The following is a 15,461-nucleotide window of genomic DNA, read 5'->3' on the forward strand; positions in this document are numbered from 1 at the left end:
CTCATGCAGGGTTCACATCTATTATTTTTTTAGAGAAATTAATTTCCTCCGTATAAAAAATTAATTTTCTTTCGTGGCAAGACTAAAATACCTCCTACCAATTAGAATGTGGGTAATGCCCCTAGTAAGATGGAATTGGGCCGTGATTAGTACGCACATTGCCCTAATTTCCCGAACAGAAATTTACCGCCTATTAGCGGTAAGGGCATGACGGTGACCGGAAAACGGCAGTTAATAATTACCCTCTCCAAACCCAAATCCGAATTGTATATCCATAATATTTTTTCTTCGAGTGTGTTTTTTTATGTGTTATTTTTCATTGCACATCCTTATATACACATATCACAATATCACATTGTGTGCTCTCCCCTTCGTTTCTCTCGTGTGCATTGTATCTTCCCTCTTCTGGATTGTATATCTGCCCGGAAAAAAAAAAGCCGATTTTATTCATAAATAAATTGGAGAGAAGATTTTGAACTGAGAAAGGTTCTTGCAATTTGTGTATCATCATCATCAGCTCTGATTGTTGTTACAGAGGATCAAACGGAACTCCGGAAGCGTCTGGCATAGAAAAAGAGCTTTTTTCCTTGTGTGGGTTTTATTTGTTTTCTTTGGCCGTGTTTTTGGGGAAGCTTGTTGTGGAGGACTCTGCAGTTCGGCAACTTCACGATCACTTTGTAAATTTCGGCTTTCCTTGTTTGAATCCTCTTCTTTTTCTCTCTGCATATTATCTTCACGTTGCTTTACATTGACGTAATTCAAAATTTGCTTTTATTCTTTTGCTAGGATTTGTCGAAGGTGATCTGCCCCAAAGGTTTGAGCCTGGAATTCTTGTTTTTGTTCCTTTTATATTTGTTAATTTCCGCTGGTTAGATCTGCTATCTGCTTGTTGCTTCTGTTCGAATGAGCAACTTGGGTTTGTAGGATTTTGAATATAATCGGAGTTTAAAGCATGATTTGGTGTTGAAGAGAGCGGGAGTTTTATTTTGGTTTCTTGTTGGAGATGAAGAGGTCTAGAGACGATGGTTATGTGAGCTCTCAACTCAAACGGCCCATGGTGTCTTCACGCGGGGATGCGTAAGTTTGAATGCTTTCATTGCCTTTAATTCTATATTTCTTGGATTATGGTGGCACCTTTTCCTGTGCTTGATTAAGCAATTGAACCTCCAACTAAGTGATTAAACCTTTTAATTTTAGCGGCGGTGAAATAATGTGAATATTTTGGTCTGTTGGTAAATTCAACGAGTACACATCGCTATACTCTATCGTCGGCGTTTCGTTTTCTCATCTATTCTTTGGGTTTAGTCTCTTGTGAAGCTTTATTACCGTCGATGTTTGACTTTGTGATATAAGATCAGGCTTTGTCTGTTGCTTTGATATGAGAAATATAGGGAAGTTTTCATTATTGTCATCACCGACATCATCTGTATGATATTTGACTGTGACATAAGATCTGGTGTTGTCTGTTATTTTGATTTGAGAAATATACTTGTGTATTCAAACGCAGTTTTTCATTATTGTCATCACCAACATCATCTGTATGATAATATGATGAGCACTTTGACAATTTCGCTATTGGTTTAATATTTATCTGCTCTTGTTAATGTAGCCCAGGGCAACCCCAGATGATTGGTGGAGGTGCTCAGAAACTAACAACTAATGATGCCTTACTCTATCTCAAGGCTGTCAAGGAAATGTTTCATGATAAGAGGGAAAAATATGACGACTTTCTGGAAGTCATGAAAAATTTCAAGGCGCAAAGGTCTGGTCATGCTACACGACTTTTGCCTTACTTCCCCTCTAACTCCAACTTTCCTCTTTTTTTTGTTAGTGTATTTATTGCACTAAAAATTTGGCTTAATGGCTTTGTTAGCAGAAATTGACTTGTCTGCAATTTTTTTTTTAACATTTCTAGAATTGATACTGCTGGTGTCATAGCAAGAGTGAAGGAACTGTTTAAAGGGCACAAGGATCTAATTTTGGGATTCAACACCTTCTTGCCGAAAGGATATGAAATCACACTTCCACTGGAGGATGAACAACCTCCTCAAAAGAAGCCCGTTGAGTTTGAAGAAGCTATAAATTTTGTGAACAAAATTAAGGTGAAATACTTTTTAGCTTGCAAAATTAAGGCATCTCATGTATTACCATACAAAAGGAAAGAGTATAACACAGTTGACAGTTTTACTTTTAATTCTGATGTCTTCTTTTCGTGCAGGCTCGGTTTCAGGGCGATGATCATGTTTACAAGTCTTTTCTAGACATATTGAATATGTACAGAAAGGAGAACAAGTCTATTACTGAGGTTTATCATGAGGTCTGTTCACTCTATGTGCTGTCTGTGCCTATATTATCCCATCACTATGATCATATTTGAGGAAAAAAATCATGGGCAGGCCGCATGGTTATTGTGGAAAATAGATGGTATTGAATCCGTACATGATTCTCATGCGGTTCCCACCTACCTGTACAGATGAAATCTCATTTGTTGTACAACCATGTAGTGTACAAAAGAATCGCTTCAAATTTTGTTATGTTAGTCTCGTTATTTTTCTTTGTGTTTTTTTCTCTTCTGAGGCCCAATTTTCTTTATAGGCACAATATAATCTTATATTGGAATCCTTCAGGTTGCTGCTCTTTTCCAAGACCACCAAGATCTGCTTGTTGAGTTCACTCACTTTCTTCCTGATGCTTCAGCAGCAGCTTCTGCTCATTATGCTCAATCTGCTCGGAACTCTTTGCTTCGTGATAGGAGCTCTGCAATGCCAGCAATACGGCAAATGCATGTTGACAAGGTTCCTCTCAGCATACATATATATGTCCCTCTCAATCAATTGTGACTTATCAGACTAACATTTAACAATCTCTATGCCAGAGGGAAAGGACCATAGCCTCTCATGATCGTGAACATAGTGTTGATCATCCTGATCTGGATGATAGAGGTTTTATGAGGTCAGAAAAGGAGCTGAAGAGGCGTGGTGAGAAGGAAAAGGACCGTAGAGAAGATAGAGATAGGAAAGAACGAGATCGGGATGATAGAGATTATGAGCATGATAATAGTCGGGACTACAATATGAAGAATTTCCCCCACAGACCCAAAAATGTTGGTAGGGGCGATGATTTTGGTGCTGAACCTCTGCATCAAGGAGGTGATGCTGATGAACATTTTGGCCTGCGCAGTATGTCATCTCCTTGTGATGATAAAAGTTCTGTGAAAAGTGAGTTTATCAATATATAGAGATCTTTAATCATTTAATAGGATTTTAAATTTATTTTTTCTGTGTCAGTCTGATTCCAACAATTTTCTAACGGCGGAATCGTATGCTTAAATCTTTCAAGTGTCTCAGGTCCACTTTGGAACTGGAAGGAATGAATGGGAAAAAGACACAAATTTCAACTTGAAAATTCATGTCTAGTGCAAAGAGTTGCCTTCATTTTTCTGCCATTTGCATTACAGAAGGATTTAAAATAAAGATTCTCTCTGTATTGATTGGATTATCCATAACTAAAGGAAGCAATCTGCTATCTTTTTGCTGCTATCTCTGTCAGATGCCCATTATGAACACCTATCTCACATCCCTTATTTTTTTTCCCCAAAGAAAAGCAAAAACGTTAGGTGCAATGCTAAATCGTGATAGAAACGGAATGAAATGTTAGCCAGCTTAGAAATGTTCGATCTCCAAAAACTTTGATACCTATTTGAGTGTTAGAATGTAACAAAATGCTTGAGAATATGTTAAAATGACTCCGTACTTATAAAACTTTGTATCTATGTTTTTTCTATGATAGAATATATATAATATGGTATTTTTGCAATACTGAATATTTATTATTTTATAGATAACAAATATGTAAATATACTTTTTTACTAGTAAATGTATCTGTACCCTAATTTTTGCATTAATTTATTGCCAAAGCTTTTTATTGTGTTTTTGCATCAATATATGTGCATTAAGATATGGAACATGTTTATTATATATGTTTTGAGGATTTTAGGTTATATGTATACAATCTTTCTTTTTTACTTAAAAATCCTTATTCAAATTTATGTGTTGGCGTTGTTTTCTCTTTGTTGGATAATCTTTTTAACTTTTTTCCTTTTACAGATTGTTATCTAACTCCGATGTTCTCTTTTTCTTAGGTATGTACAGTCAAGAGTTTGCTTTCTGTGATAAAGTCAAGGAGAAATTACGGAACCCTGATGATTATCAGGAATTTTTGAAGTGCCTGCATATCTATAGCAGGGAAATAATTACGCGACAGGAATTGCAGTCATTGGTATGCTTGTTACATATAATCTTCATAACACATCGTCATATACTATCGATATATGATTGGGTTAAAAAGTCTTCCTATTGGTTTTTGACTGATATGGGTCATAGACTAGAAAACAGTTCGGTAAACATCTTTGTTTTGGGGTATCCTATATGTCTTGGGTGATGCTGATCCAGGTGACTTTTGTCTGAGGTTTACCGCACCCCCCATTATTTGCTTGGATTTAAGCTCATAGGGACAAGATGCTGGGAGAATTTGTGATTAATATGGAATGTGATTGTAAAATTTTGCATAGAAGAGGAATCAGTGAAAAATTTCACAATCACATTCCCGAAAGAAAATAGAAGAGGAATCAGTCTTTGGCAAATAGAAATAGATTGTTTAATAAGGCTTGTGAGTGAAAGGTACTAACTGCAAGCGTCAAGTCTGAGGCATAAAGCAATAAGCTGTGTTATTTTGTTACTTAATCATTGGATTTTTAAGTAAAGTTTTAATTTAAATTTTGATCAATTTCCTGACTTTAATAATAGTTATATGCTGAAGGTTATTCCAATTCCCATAAATCACCTGTTGAAACTTGAAAGACAGCAGTGTAATATGATGACTAACTTATGAAAAACTTGTTCTTCCAGGTGGCTGATTTACTCGGAAAATATCCTGACCTTATGGAGGGGTTTAATGAATTTTTGGCAAGATGTGAGAAGAATGGTAATGTAATTTATTACTTTCTGTGATGTTAAATTTTTGGAATAAATTTCTAACAGCCCTCTTCTTGCAGATGGATTCCTTGCTGGTGTAATGAATAAAAGTACGTGAAGTGTCTGCTTCTTCTTCTTCTTCTTTTTTTCACTTTAACTGTGATAAAGTTCCCTTTTTCTGTCGTCTGTGTTCTGGATCCATTTGAACGTTTGCTCCTTCGTTTTTCTGGTTTGAAACTTCTGACTATTTTCTGTTTAATAGAATCCTTATGGAATGAAGGACATACATCAAAATCTGTGAAGGCAGAAGACAGGGATAGAGATAGAGATCGTGATCGTGGTGGGGATGATGAGGTTAAAGAAAGGGATCGTGAATACCGAGAAAGGGACAGACCTGCTGCCATTGCCAACAAGGATGTTTCAGGTTCTAGGATGTCTATGTTATCCTCCAAGGATAAGTATATGTACAAAGCTATAAATGAGTTAGACCTTTCTAACTGTGAGCGATGCACTCCTAGTTACCGGCTCCTACCAAAACATGTATACTTGCTTTACTTTTCTTTTTTTGTTGTTTGTTTTCACCCTTTGTACCAATTAAGTGGATTCTGAGATTCTGTAGCTATTTTGTTTTTCATATGCATTATGTGTTCTTTTGTAGTACCCGATACCTATGGCTAGCCAGAGAACAGAGCTTGGTGCTGTAGTGTTGAATGATCATTGGGTGTCTGTGACATCTGGAAGTGAAGATTATTCTTTTAAACACATGCGCAAAAACCAGTATGAAGAGAGCTTGTTTAGATGTGAAGATGACAGGTTGGAGCATGCTAGAGACTTTTTTCACCCTTTATGATTCCTGTTATATTATCAATTAACTATGGTTGAAATAATAGTTCCTGTTTTGTTCTGGATTTTGGTTTGTTTTGAATTTTCTGAATAGATTATGAGATGTGATTTTCCACAATTTATCTTTTACCTGCATTTGCTGATGTTAGTTTGATCTATACTGTCAGATTTGAGCTTGATATGTTGTTAGAGTCTGTGAATGTGACTACAAAGCGAGTAGAAGAGCTCTTAGAAAAGATCAATAATAATATAATCAAGGCAGAAAGTCCAATCCGAATTGAGGAGCACTTAACAGGTTATATATCAATGGAGCTTTTGAGAGCTTAGAAGCAGAGTGAAATAATGTCTTGATGTTGTTCATATTCTAATTGGATTCTCTCTTCTTTCTATTATTTTAGCTTTAAATCTAAGGTGCATTGAACGTTTATATGGTGACCATGGGCTTGATGTAATGGAAGTGTTAAGAAAGAATGCGCCTTTAGCTTTGCCAGTTATACTGACCCGCTTGAAGCAGAAACAGGAAGAGTGGGCTAGGTGTCGTGCAGATTTTAATAAAGTGTGGGCTGAAATATATGCCAAGAACTATCACAAATCCCTTGATCATCGGAGCTTCTACTTTAAGCAACAAGATATGAAAAGCTTGAGCACAAAAGGTAATAGATAACTTTGCACATCTATAGTATGGGATGCATGGTGCAGCTTCTTTTCTTTGCTTTGCTTCTTTTTTTCTGAGTGGGTTGCGTGGGTAAATTCTTTCTTAAAGCTGCAAAAACTTCTAGTAATTAGGGAATTGTTTTCAATCTATCACTGTTCGAAGTGAGTTTTCTCCTTTAATACCACTGTACAGTTTTTATAGTTCAAGTCTTCTCATTTCTTTTACACCTACTTATGTTTATCCCTATCTTTTTTTCTGAAAGAAATTATACGCATGCTGCATGATTCCACCAAGACATGCATGACGTTTTACATTTTCTTGACACGATCCTTGCTATTTTATTTACAGCCTTGTTGGCAGAAATTAAAGAAATTAGTGAGAAGAAACGTAAAGAAGATGATGTTCTTCTTGCAATTGCTGCTGGAAATAGACGACCCATTCTTCCAAATTTGGAATATGAGTTTTCTGATCCAGATATTCATGAAGATTTGTATCAGCTCATAAAATATTCATGCGGAGAAGTTTGTACAACTGAACAGTTAGATAAAGTTATGAAGATTTGGACAACATTTTTAGAGCCCATGCTTGGTGTTCCTTCTCGACCCCAAGGTGCTGAGGATACAGAGGATGTTGTCAAGACAAAGAACAATTCCGTCAAAAGTGGTGCTGCAAGTGTTGCAGAGAGTAATGGTAGTCCAGGTAGTGGTGCCACCATAATGAATTCTAAACAATTAAGTACTTCTAGAAATGAGGATGAGAGTATTCCGTTAGAACTGTCAAACTCTTGCAAAGCGTGGCAAATGAATGGAGATGGTGGGGTTAAAGAAGACAACTGTATTGATACAGACCATACTACTCGGAAGACTGAAACCTTGGGCAGCAGTACACAGCTTTGTAAAATGCAAGCTATTGCATCCATGCCTGATGGAGGATCAGGAATCAATAAGCAAGAGCATCCTAGTGATCGGTTAGTGAATGCTAGGATCTTGCTTGCCTCAGGAATGGAGCACAGTAATGGAAGAACAAGCATTGATAATGCATCAGGTTAGCAACTTTCTTTTAGAATGATGACACTTCTTGCTGATTACTTCATCGTTCCACTTATATACTGTATCCTAGTATGTTCTTGGTTACTTGACTGTTAATTTCTGAAAAATGAATGGAACGCTGAGATGCATCTTTTCTCTGCAAGGGCTTACTGCTACTCAATCTAGACTCGCTGTTGAGGGAGGACTTAATTTACCTTCATCAGAGGTATGGCTGAGCTCCTCATACAATTGTTATCTACCTGTTTTCCATGTGAAAATGCATAGTTCATGATTTATCTTGAGATGATAGCATATATGGTGGAAAGTAAGAAACACATATCATTGAAAGCTTGTTAGGACTGAGGGACATATGGTTGTTTTTATGGACTAATTTCCCCCCCCCCCCTAAGAATTCTTATCTACAATTTTGCCAGCAGTTACTAGTAGTTGGAGTCAATTGACTTAGATGTTTGGAGAATTTAATTTGCAAATTAAAATTCCTACTTGTATCTGATTATTTACATCTTAGATTTCAGCTAAGTCATTTGTCCCAAACAGTGGAGCTTGTGTCATGTTGATGGTTTATTATTATTAGGTGCATCATCTTGCCATAAGATATTGATATTTGTGTCTAATTCCTTAGAAGTTGGCTGTTTGAGTCGGAATATCTGGAATTCTGGTTATTTTTTTAAAACTAATTTCCACTTGATCATCAGTGATAATCTTTTGCTGAAGGTCTGTATGACCTCATCCTGCAGTAGGTTTTAGCATTCACCTTGCATCTCGAGTCATCTTTTTGCCCCCTTAAGTCAGAATTTTAACTTCATTTTATTTATGACGTTGGTTGCATTTTCAGTCTCCACTAAATTAAACTTCCTCAATATAATTTCTAGATTTTACATTTCTGTGGCTTTTCAAATCAGTCTGGACTTCAATCTTTCCATTTTTTTTTTCCATCAATGATTGGCTTGTCTGACTACGGCCTTAATTTATTGGTTTTTAGACCAAGCATTATTGGAAATAATATACTGAATTTTTTTTTCCCCAATCATGACTTAGGGTGGCGATTCTACTAGACTAGGAACATCTACGAATGGGACCCTTACTGGAGGCACCAAAGTTCTAAGATACGTAGAAGAATCAGTTGGACACTTAAAGGGTGAAAGAGAAGAGGGTGAATTATCTCCGAATGGAGATTTTGAGGAGGATAACTCTGCAGTTTACAGAGATGCTGGTTTGGAGGCAATGAGTAAAGGAAAGGATAGTGGTATGATTCAACAATACCAAAATAGACATGGAGAAGAAATTTGTGGTGAAGCAGGAGGAGAAAATGATGCTGATGCTGATGATGAAGGTGAAGAAAGCCATCAAAGGTCATTAGAGGACAGTGAAAATGCTTCTGAAAATGGAGATGTTTCTGGTAGTGAGTCTGTTGATGGTGAGTGTTCTCGAGAAGAGCATGAAGATGGTGAACACAAGGCTGAGAGTGAAGGCGAAGCTGAAGGGATGGCTGATGCCAATGATGTTGAAGGAGATGGATCTCTATTGCCATTTTCAGAACGTTTTCTACTAACTGTAAAGCCTCTGGCAAAATATGTTCCCACAGCGTTGCATGAGAAAGAAGGGAATTCCCAGATTTTTTATGGGAATGACTCCTTTTATGTGCTTTTCAGACTTCACCAGGTAAGGATCAACATTTGCACGCATCCCTTTGCTTGGAAGACTAACTTAAGGGTTTAGGGGCATATTATGTACTATTTTCTGCTGTTTGTTTTTGCTAATTTATCAGACATTATATGAGAGGATACAATCAGCAAAGATCAACTCTTCATCTGCTGAAAGAAGGTGGAAGGCTTCAAATGAAACAAATTCTACTGATCAGTATGGCAGGTGAAATTCAGTGGACATTGCATTCTGTTTCAAATTTGAATATTTTGTTAGAAGTGCTGTGCAATGACTGTGGGCTCCTTTTTCTGGTTCAGGTTCATGAATGCCCTTTACAGTTTACTGGATGGTTCTTCTGACAACACAAAATTTGAGGATGACTGCAGGGCTATTATTGGAACTCAATCTTATGTCTTATTCACTTTAGACAAGCTGATATATAGACTAGTTAAACAGGTTACATGCATGAATCCCTTTTCTCCATATCGTTTCCTCCTCTTTTCATTTTTCTTCTCTGTTCCTTAAAATTGTGTTAATGTATCAGCTTCAAGCTGTTGCAACTGATGAGATGGATAACAAGCTTCTCCAACTTTATACATATGAGAAATCAAGAAAACCGGGAAGATTTGTTGACAGAGTTTATCATGAAAATGCCCGTGTTCTTCTTCATGATGAGAATTTATATCGAATTGAATGTGTAAGCATTCATTGTTTCAAGTTTTTACATATTTAAATTTAAATTTGCTTTGGAAATGGACTTGTATTAGCAAGTAGCATATTTTTCCTAAATAAAAAAAAATGCTGTCTTCTTTGCAGTCATCTACACCAACCCGATTATCTATTCAATTGATGGACTATGGACATGATAAGCCTGAATTGACTGCTGTGTCCATGGACCCAAATTTTTCAGCCTATCTGCACAATGACTTCCTCTCTGTTATACCTGACAAAAAGGAAAAGTCAGGGATTTTCCTGAAGAGGTATTTAATGAGTGAGGATAATTGGCGGTGCCGTTATGTGTTTATGCTCTAATCCGATAGTTTTGTCTATTCTGCCTTTGTCAGGAATAAACGCAGATATGTATGTCCTGATGAACACTCAAGCCAGGCCTTGGAAGGACTACAAATTAGTAATGGCCTGGAGTGTAAAATAGCTTGCAGTTCGTCCAAGGTATATAAGATAACGTTTTGTTCCGTTTGCACACACAAATATACATTTCATTCTTTGTTGATACACAGTTGAATCAAGTATGACATCTATTTGAATTGTCTTTCTGAATTTTCCCCTTTTTCCGTTTTCTTTTTTATCCTTGGAACACATTGCACGTGTAGGTTTCATATGTTCTAGACACCGAGGACTATTTGTTTCGGATGAGAAGGAAAAGAAAAACTTTGCATCAGAACAGTTCATGCCATGAACAGGCAAAGTCATCAAACACTTGTTCAAGCAGAGCACAGCGGTTTCGCAGATTGTTTCCCATTACATGATATTGTCCATTTTGTGCTGAATATGGTATGAGCTCGCTAAACTCAGTTACTTTGGGCTCGACAGATTCATCCCTATGCAGAATGCATAATATCATCATACTTAAATTGATAATAATTAAGTTGTTACATCCTACGGCTTCTGGATAACACTAGCAACGTGTAAACTACTTCCAAGGGGCTAAATTTGAAACAAATACATGAACATATTACTGTAAAATTATTGCAAACTTCTAATTACTACCCTAGTTTCATAATATCTGTGATTTAAAGTCAACTTGGGAACTGGAAAGATTGTTCCCTTCTTTTACTGATGCTTAGTCAAAATACATGTGATTATATGGTGCCCTGTTAAGTTTTCCAGGTTAACATGTTTCTATATTTTAGTTAGCCAAACAAAACATCTAATGACTGCACTTTGTCATTTAGTAGTTTTGAAGAAGAGCATCATTTGCGGAGAGCTGAGGAAGGAGAAGGATGCTGCATTGAAGCAGTTGAGAAAGCAAAGGGTGCTTTTTTTTTCCCTTTTTTTCTATTTTTACCTGAAATTATTCTTGTATTTTCACATTTCTATACCAGCAGCCAAATAAAAGGGAAATGTGGCGCAGAAATGTGGCGCAGCGGTTGTAGCATACTGTAACTTTGTGGCTGCTTTGTCACATGTAAATAGAAGTAATTTGTCATGTAGCTAATGCAGAATTTTCATTCCATTAATCCATAGTTTTCTCATTTTAATTATTTTTCTTCCTTTGGGCGGCTGCTGCTGCTGCTATTACTAACAGAAGTAATTTCTCCTGGAGTTTTCTTTAGGGAGAGTCACATTCAAGACCATTCAAGTAAATTATTCACAAATAAGAATTAATATAAAATAGATTATTATTAAAATAAAAATGTTAAGTTGTTTTTGTTTTATTTTATTTTTTTGAATGAGAGTTGTAATTAGTTATTGTCTGTGAACACTTTGCTTAAGTTGTTTTTAGATGTGATTCTCCCTTTAATTATAGGACAATCTTTTTTTTTTTTTTATGTACCAATAAGATTAATTTAACTAACGTGTCAAACCTGTTTCTATTTTTTTTTTTCTGTTTTGTCTTTGTTTAATGCTGAGTTTTTGGTTAACATTAAATGCTTTAGAAATTTGAATTTAGGGCGAGCAAGTTAGATTTCATTCACCATTGATGATATACTTGCAAATGGCAGATTCTCTTCTACATTTATTTCGCACGGTGAAGCCTACGTTAACACTACATTACAATGCTTTGAAATTTAGACCAAACTGAAAAAAGCAACAGGTTATAATTTTTATGATTCAATCGGTTAGATTTGCGGTTAAATTGGTGATATAAAAATAAAATAAAAAGAATATTTATTTACATAAATATATAACAACAACAACAACAACAGCCTTTATCCCACTAGGTGGGGTCGGCTACATGGATTGTAAGACGCCATTGTGCTCTATCATTTATTAAGCTTTTAGAAATATTATTAATTAAGAGATCACGTTCAACAACTTCCAAGAGTGTTCTCTTAGGCCTTCCTCTACCTATCTTAATCGGACTCAAAGTTATATGTTCCACTCTTCTCACTGGTGCTTCCCTTGGTCTTCTTTGTACATGCCCAAACCATCTCAACCGATTTTCTACCATTTTTTCCTCAATAGGTGCCACCCTCACTTTTTCATGTATGTGCTCATTTCGAATTTTATCTTTACGTATATGTCCGCACATCCATCGTAACATTCTCATCTCTGCTACTCCAACTTTATGCTCTTGCTGTCCCGTTAGAGCCCAGCATTCACTACTATATAACATTGCCGGTCTGATAGCAGTACGATAAAACTTTTCTTTAAGTTTATTAGGCACCTTACGGTCACAAATAACTCCTTTAGCTTTTCTCCAATTAAACCACCCAGCTTGAATTCTATGTGAAATATCTCCACTGATTTCGCCATCATTTTGAATAATGGCTCCCAAATATCTAAACTTTTCCACTTGAGGTATAATTTGATCTCCCAATTTCACTTCCAAATTATTTTCGAATAGTCCTTTACCAAATTTACAATATAAATATTTCGTCTTACTTCTACTCAGACGAAAACCTTTCGACTCCAATGTCCTCCTCCATAACTCAAGTTTGTAATTAACCTCTTCTCTTGTCTTTGCTATAAGAACTATATCATCCGCGAAGAGCATACATTTCAGAATTTCCTCTTGAATATGTTCCGTCAAAACATTTAAAATCAAGTTGAACAAATAAGGACTCAGAGATGATCCCTAATGTAGTCCAATCTTTATAGGAAAATCCTTTGTTTGACCACTAGGCGTTCTTATACTAGTTTTTACCCCCTCATACATATCTTGTATGGCTTTAATATAAGCAATCCGTACTCCTTTTTTTCCAACGCTTTCCAAAGCACTTCTCTTGGTATACGGTCATAAGCTTTTTCCAAATCAATAAAAATAAAACATATAGATTTTATTTGATTCAATTAATGTTAACATGTTATATTATTATTAAACAAACCATGATAATATGGTACATGCAAGAATTTTTTTCATTTACTGTATCAAACCTGTGTTGAAAGAAAGAAGAGTGGGAAGACCACCATTGACATTGAGGTAACCACCGGAAGGCTGAAGCAAATATCCATGGAAATGGTGAACAGTTTTCTTTCTCTATTTTTAAATATAAAAAAAATTATCAATTCTTACAACTTAAAAAAGTTGATCAAGTATAATGATTATATTTGAAATTAAAAAAGTTAGACTAAATTATTGTTGTAATTAATGAAATAAATTTGTCTCGTACCAATAAATATTACTTTATGAAAGACAATCTAAAAAAAATTGTGATAAATGCTTCTTAAAATTATAATTTTATTTATAAATAAAATAAAGAAATACAAAATATTTATTTTAATTTAAAAATGGGAAAAGTATCTTTCAGAAAGCAAAATAAAATACCTTGTTTTTGAGCTGCCCTAAAACTTTATCAATAGATCCATGTGAAGGAGGTTTAAAATAAAATTGTTGTGGAAAATCCAAAGCAATAAGCATGGTTTGGAAATTCAGACCAGACCGGTTGGGTCAACCCGATGACCCGATCCATTCTCCGATTTGGGTTATGGCTAAATCGGTGTGAGACTGACCTAGTTTACCTGATATAACCCAGTCAACCCATCAACTGGGTTAATTGGGTTGATTTTTTTTCAGGCTAAACCCTTAAAATGACGTCGTTTTGGGGGCTTTTTTTTTTCAAGCCCTGCCTTGAAGAAATGAAATGACCATGATGAATATTAGTTTTAGATTTTTAGACTTTTTAATGATTAACGGGTTGTAATTGTAAGAAATTAAGGATTGATATTTGAAATGTTGTATTTTTTATTGTTGGCTTTTGAGTAGTTGGATTTGATTGACTTTTTTATAATTAATATCTTTTTATTTAAATTGTATTATTTAATCATGATCGGTTTGGCATTGGTTCAACCTCCGATTGAACTACTAACCCTTGACCTAATATCATGATCGGTTCAATGATCGATTTGATTTACGTACCTTAGTAATAAAGAGAGAATGACTTTTGGCTATGTTTGGATAAGATCCAATAGTGGCTTGTGTGGTGCAAACCTTAATTTTGGTCTTAAAAGTTTATTGAAAGTTGAAAATATGAGTGTTTGGGCTTTTAGTTGCAGGTCAAATTGACTTTTAAGAAGGGGGGGCAATCAAAATATAACTTATAATCATTGATATCCTAATTCATTTTACAAATTTCAGTATATTCTAATTTTAATTTTACAACTTCTAATCCAAACACACCATTTATGTGTTGGGGTGAAGCAAATGATAGTATATATATATATATATATATATGTCAAGTGCATATTACAGTTAAATGACCAGTAAGTCAGTATCCATATTTTTTTAAAAAATAATTCTTCTAAACTAAAATCTAACGTGGGTTGTCTAAAAAAAAATTTCATGTGGGCTTATAATAAAAAAAATATAGGGCATAATATTTTTGATAATGTAGGAACTCTACTTATTATCTGTTGCTTGTATTTTATACATGTATAAGATAATTAATTGTATTATAAAATATAAATTTAAATAATGAATCATAAAATAGAATGTTTTATGAAAAAATTACATATAGGTCCCGTGGAGCTAACTTATTTACAAATAAATCCTGTAAAATTCAGAAATCATAGCCAAATCTCTTGAGACCTGATGCAATTTCAAATTAGATTACAAAGACAATAACACACCCTTATTAAATATGCATGACATTAATCAAATAATTAATTTACAACTATTTTATCAGTAATTTACAACTATGACTTCAAATTTTTATAATTGTAACTTTATATATTCAATAATAAATTAAATTGATCAGTTTAACTATTTAATTTGTGAATTTATAGTTATAAAAATTTAAATTATAATTTAAATTACTAATGAAGTAGTTATAAATTGATAAATGTAGGAACTCTACTTATTATCTGTTGCTTGTATTTTATACATGTATAAGATAATTAATTGTATTATAAAATATAATTTAAATAATGAATCATAAAATAGAATGTTTTATGAAAAAATTACATATAGGTCCCGTGGAGCTAACTTATTTACAAATAAATCCTGTAAAATTCAGAAATCATAGCCAAATCTCTTGAGACCTGAGTGCAATTTCAAATTAGATTACAAAGACAATAACACCCCTATTAAATATGCATGACATCAATCAAATAATTAATTTACAACTATTTTATCAGTAATTTACAACTATGACTTCAAATTTTTATAATTGTAAC

At 34.6% G+C, this 15,461-nt stretch overlaps 1 protein-coding gene across 5 annotated transcripts; it reads left to right on the top strand.

Moving 5' to 3' along the window:
- Positions 1 to 338: 338 nt before the first annotated feature.
- LOC129321960 (paired amphipathic helix protein Sin3-like 4) lies at positions 339 to 11,383 on the top strand. Of its 5 annotated transcripts, none has more exons than XM_054967973.1 (25): positions 339 to 677; positions 787 to 814; positions 925 to 1,077; positions 1,610 to 1,762; positions 1,916 to 2,102; positions 2,219 to 2,317; positions 2,628 to 2,795; positions 2,876 to 3,218; positions 4,142 to 4,278; positions 4,908 to 4,983; positions 5,054 to 5,083; positions 5,236 to 5,513; positions 5,632 to 5,786; positions 5,984 to 6,111; positions 6,215 to 6,469; positions 6,820 to 7,515; positions 7,664 to 7,725; positions 8,559 to 9,182; positions 9,289 to 9,389; positions 9,482 to 9,620; positions 9,709 to 9,861; positions 9,981 to 10,144; positions 10,205 to 10,334; positions 10,496 to 10,676; positions 11,078 to 11,383. In XM_054967973.1, the coding sequence occupies exons 3-24, from the start codon at positions 1,004 to 1,006 to the stop codon at positions 10,649 to 10,651; spliced, it is 4,308 nt and encodes a 1,435-aa protein (XP_054823948.1). In that variant the 5' UTR covers positions 339 to 677; positions 787 to 814; positions 925 to 1,003; the 3' UTR covers positions 10,652 to 10,676; positions 11,078 to 11,383. The 5 variants fall into 5 exon arrangements, with proteins under 5 accessions (XP_054823948.1, XP_054823947.1, XP_054823950.1 ...); XM_054967972.1 differs by having other exon boundaries at positions 11,081 to 11,383; XM_054967975.1 differs by having other exon boundaries at positions 4,908 to 4,971; positions 11,081 to 11,383.
- The last annotated feature ends 4,078 nt before the right edge of the window (positions 11,384 to 15,461 follow it).

This window comes from Prosopis cineraria, unplaced genomic scaffold (genome assembly GCF_029017545.1).
Source record: "Prosopis cineraria cultivar Desert tree isolate PC_DT_omini unplaced genomic scaffold, ASM2901754v1 PC10, whole genome shotgun sequence".
NCBI classification, from domain to species: Eukaryota; Viridiplantae; Streptophyta; class Magnoliopsida; order Fabales; family Fabaceae; genus Prosopis; species Prosopis cineraria.

What these genes read in the sequence shown, in the direction of transcription:
- LOC129321960 (XM_054967973.1), top strand. Translation starts at nt 1,004, where the DNA reads ATGAAGAGGTCTAGAGACGATGGTTATGTGAGCTCTCAACTCAAACGG. An exon ending in TTACTGAGGTTTATCATGAG is followed by an intron (nt 2,318 to 2,627) that starts GTCTGTTCACTC and finishes GGAATCCTTCAG; the next exon opens with GTTGCTGCTCTTTTCCAAGA. An exon ending in AAGCATTGATAATGCATCAG is followed by an intron (nt 7,516 to 7,663) that starts GTTAGCAACTTT and finishes TTTCTCTGCAAG; the next exon opens with GGCTTACTGCTACTCAATCT.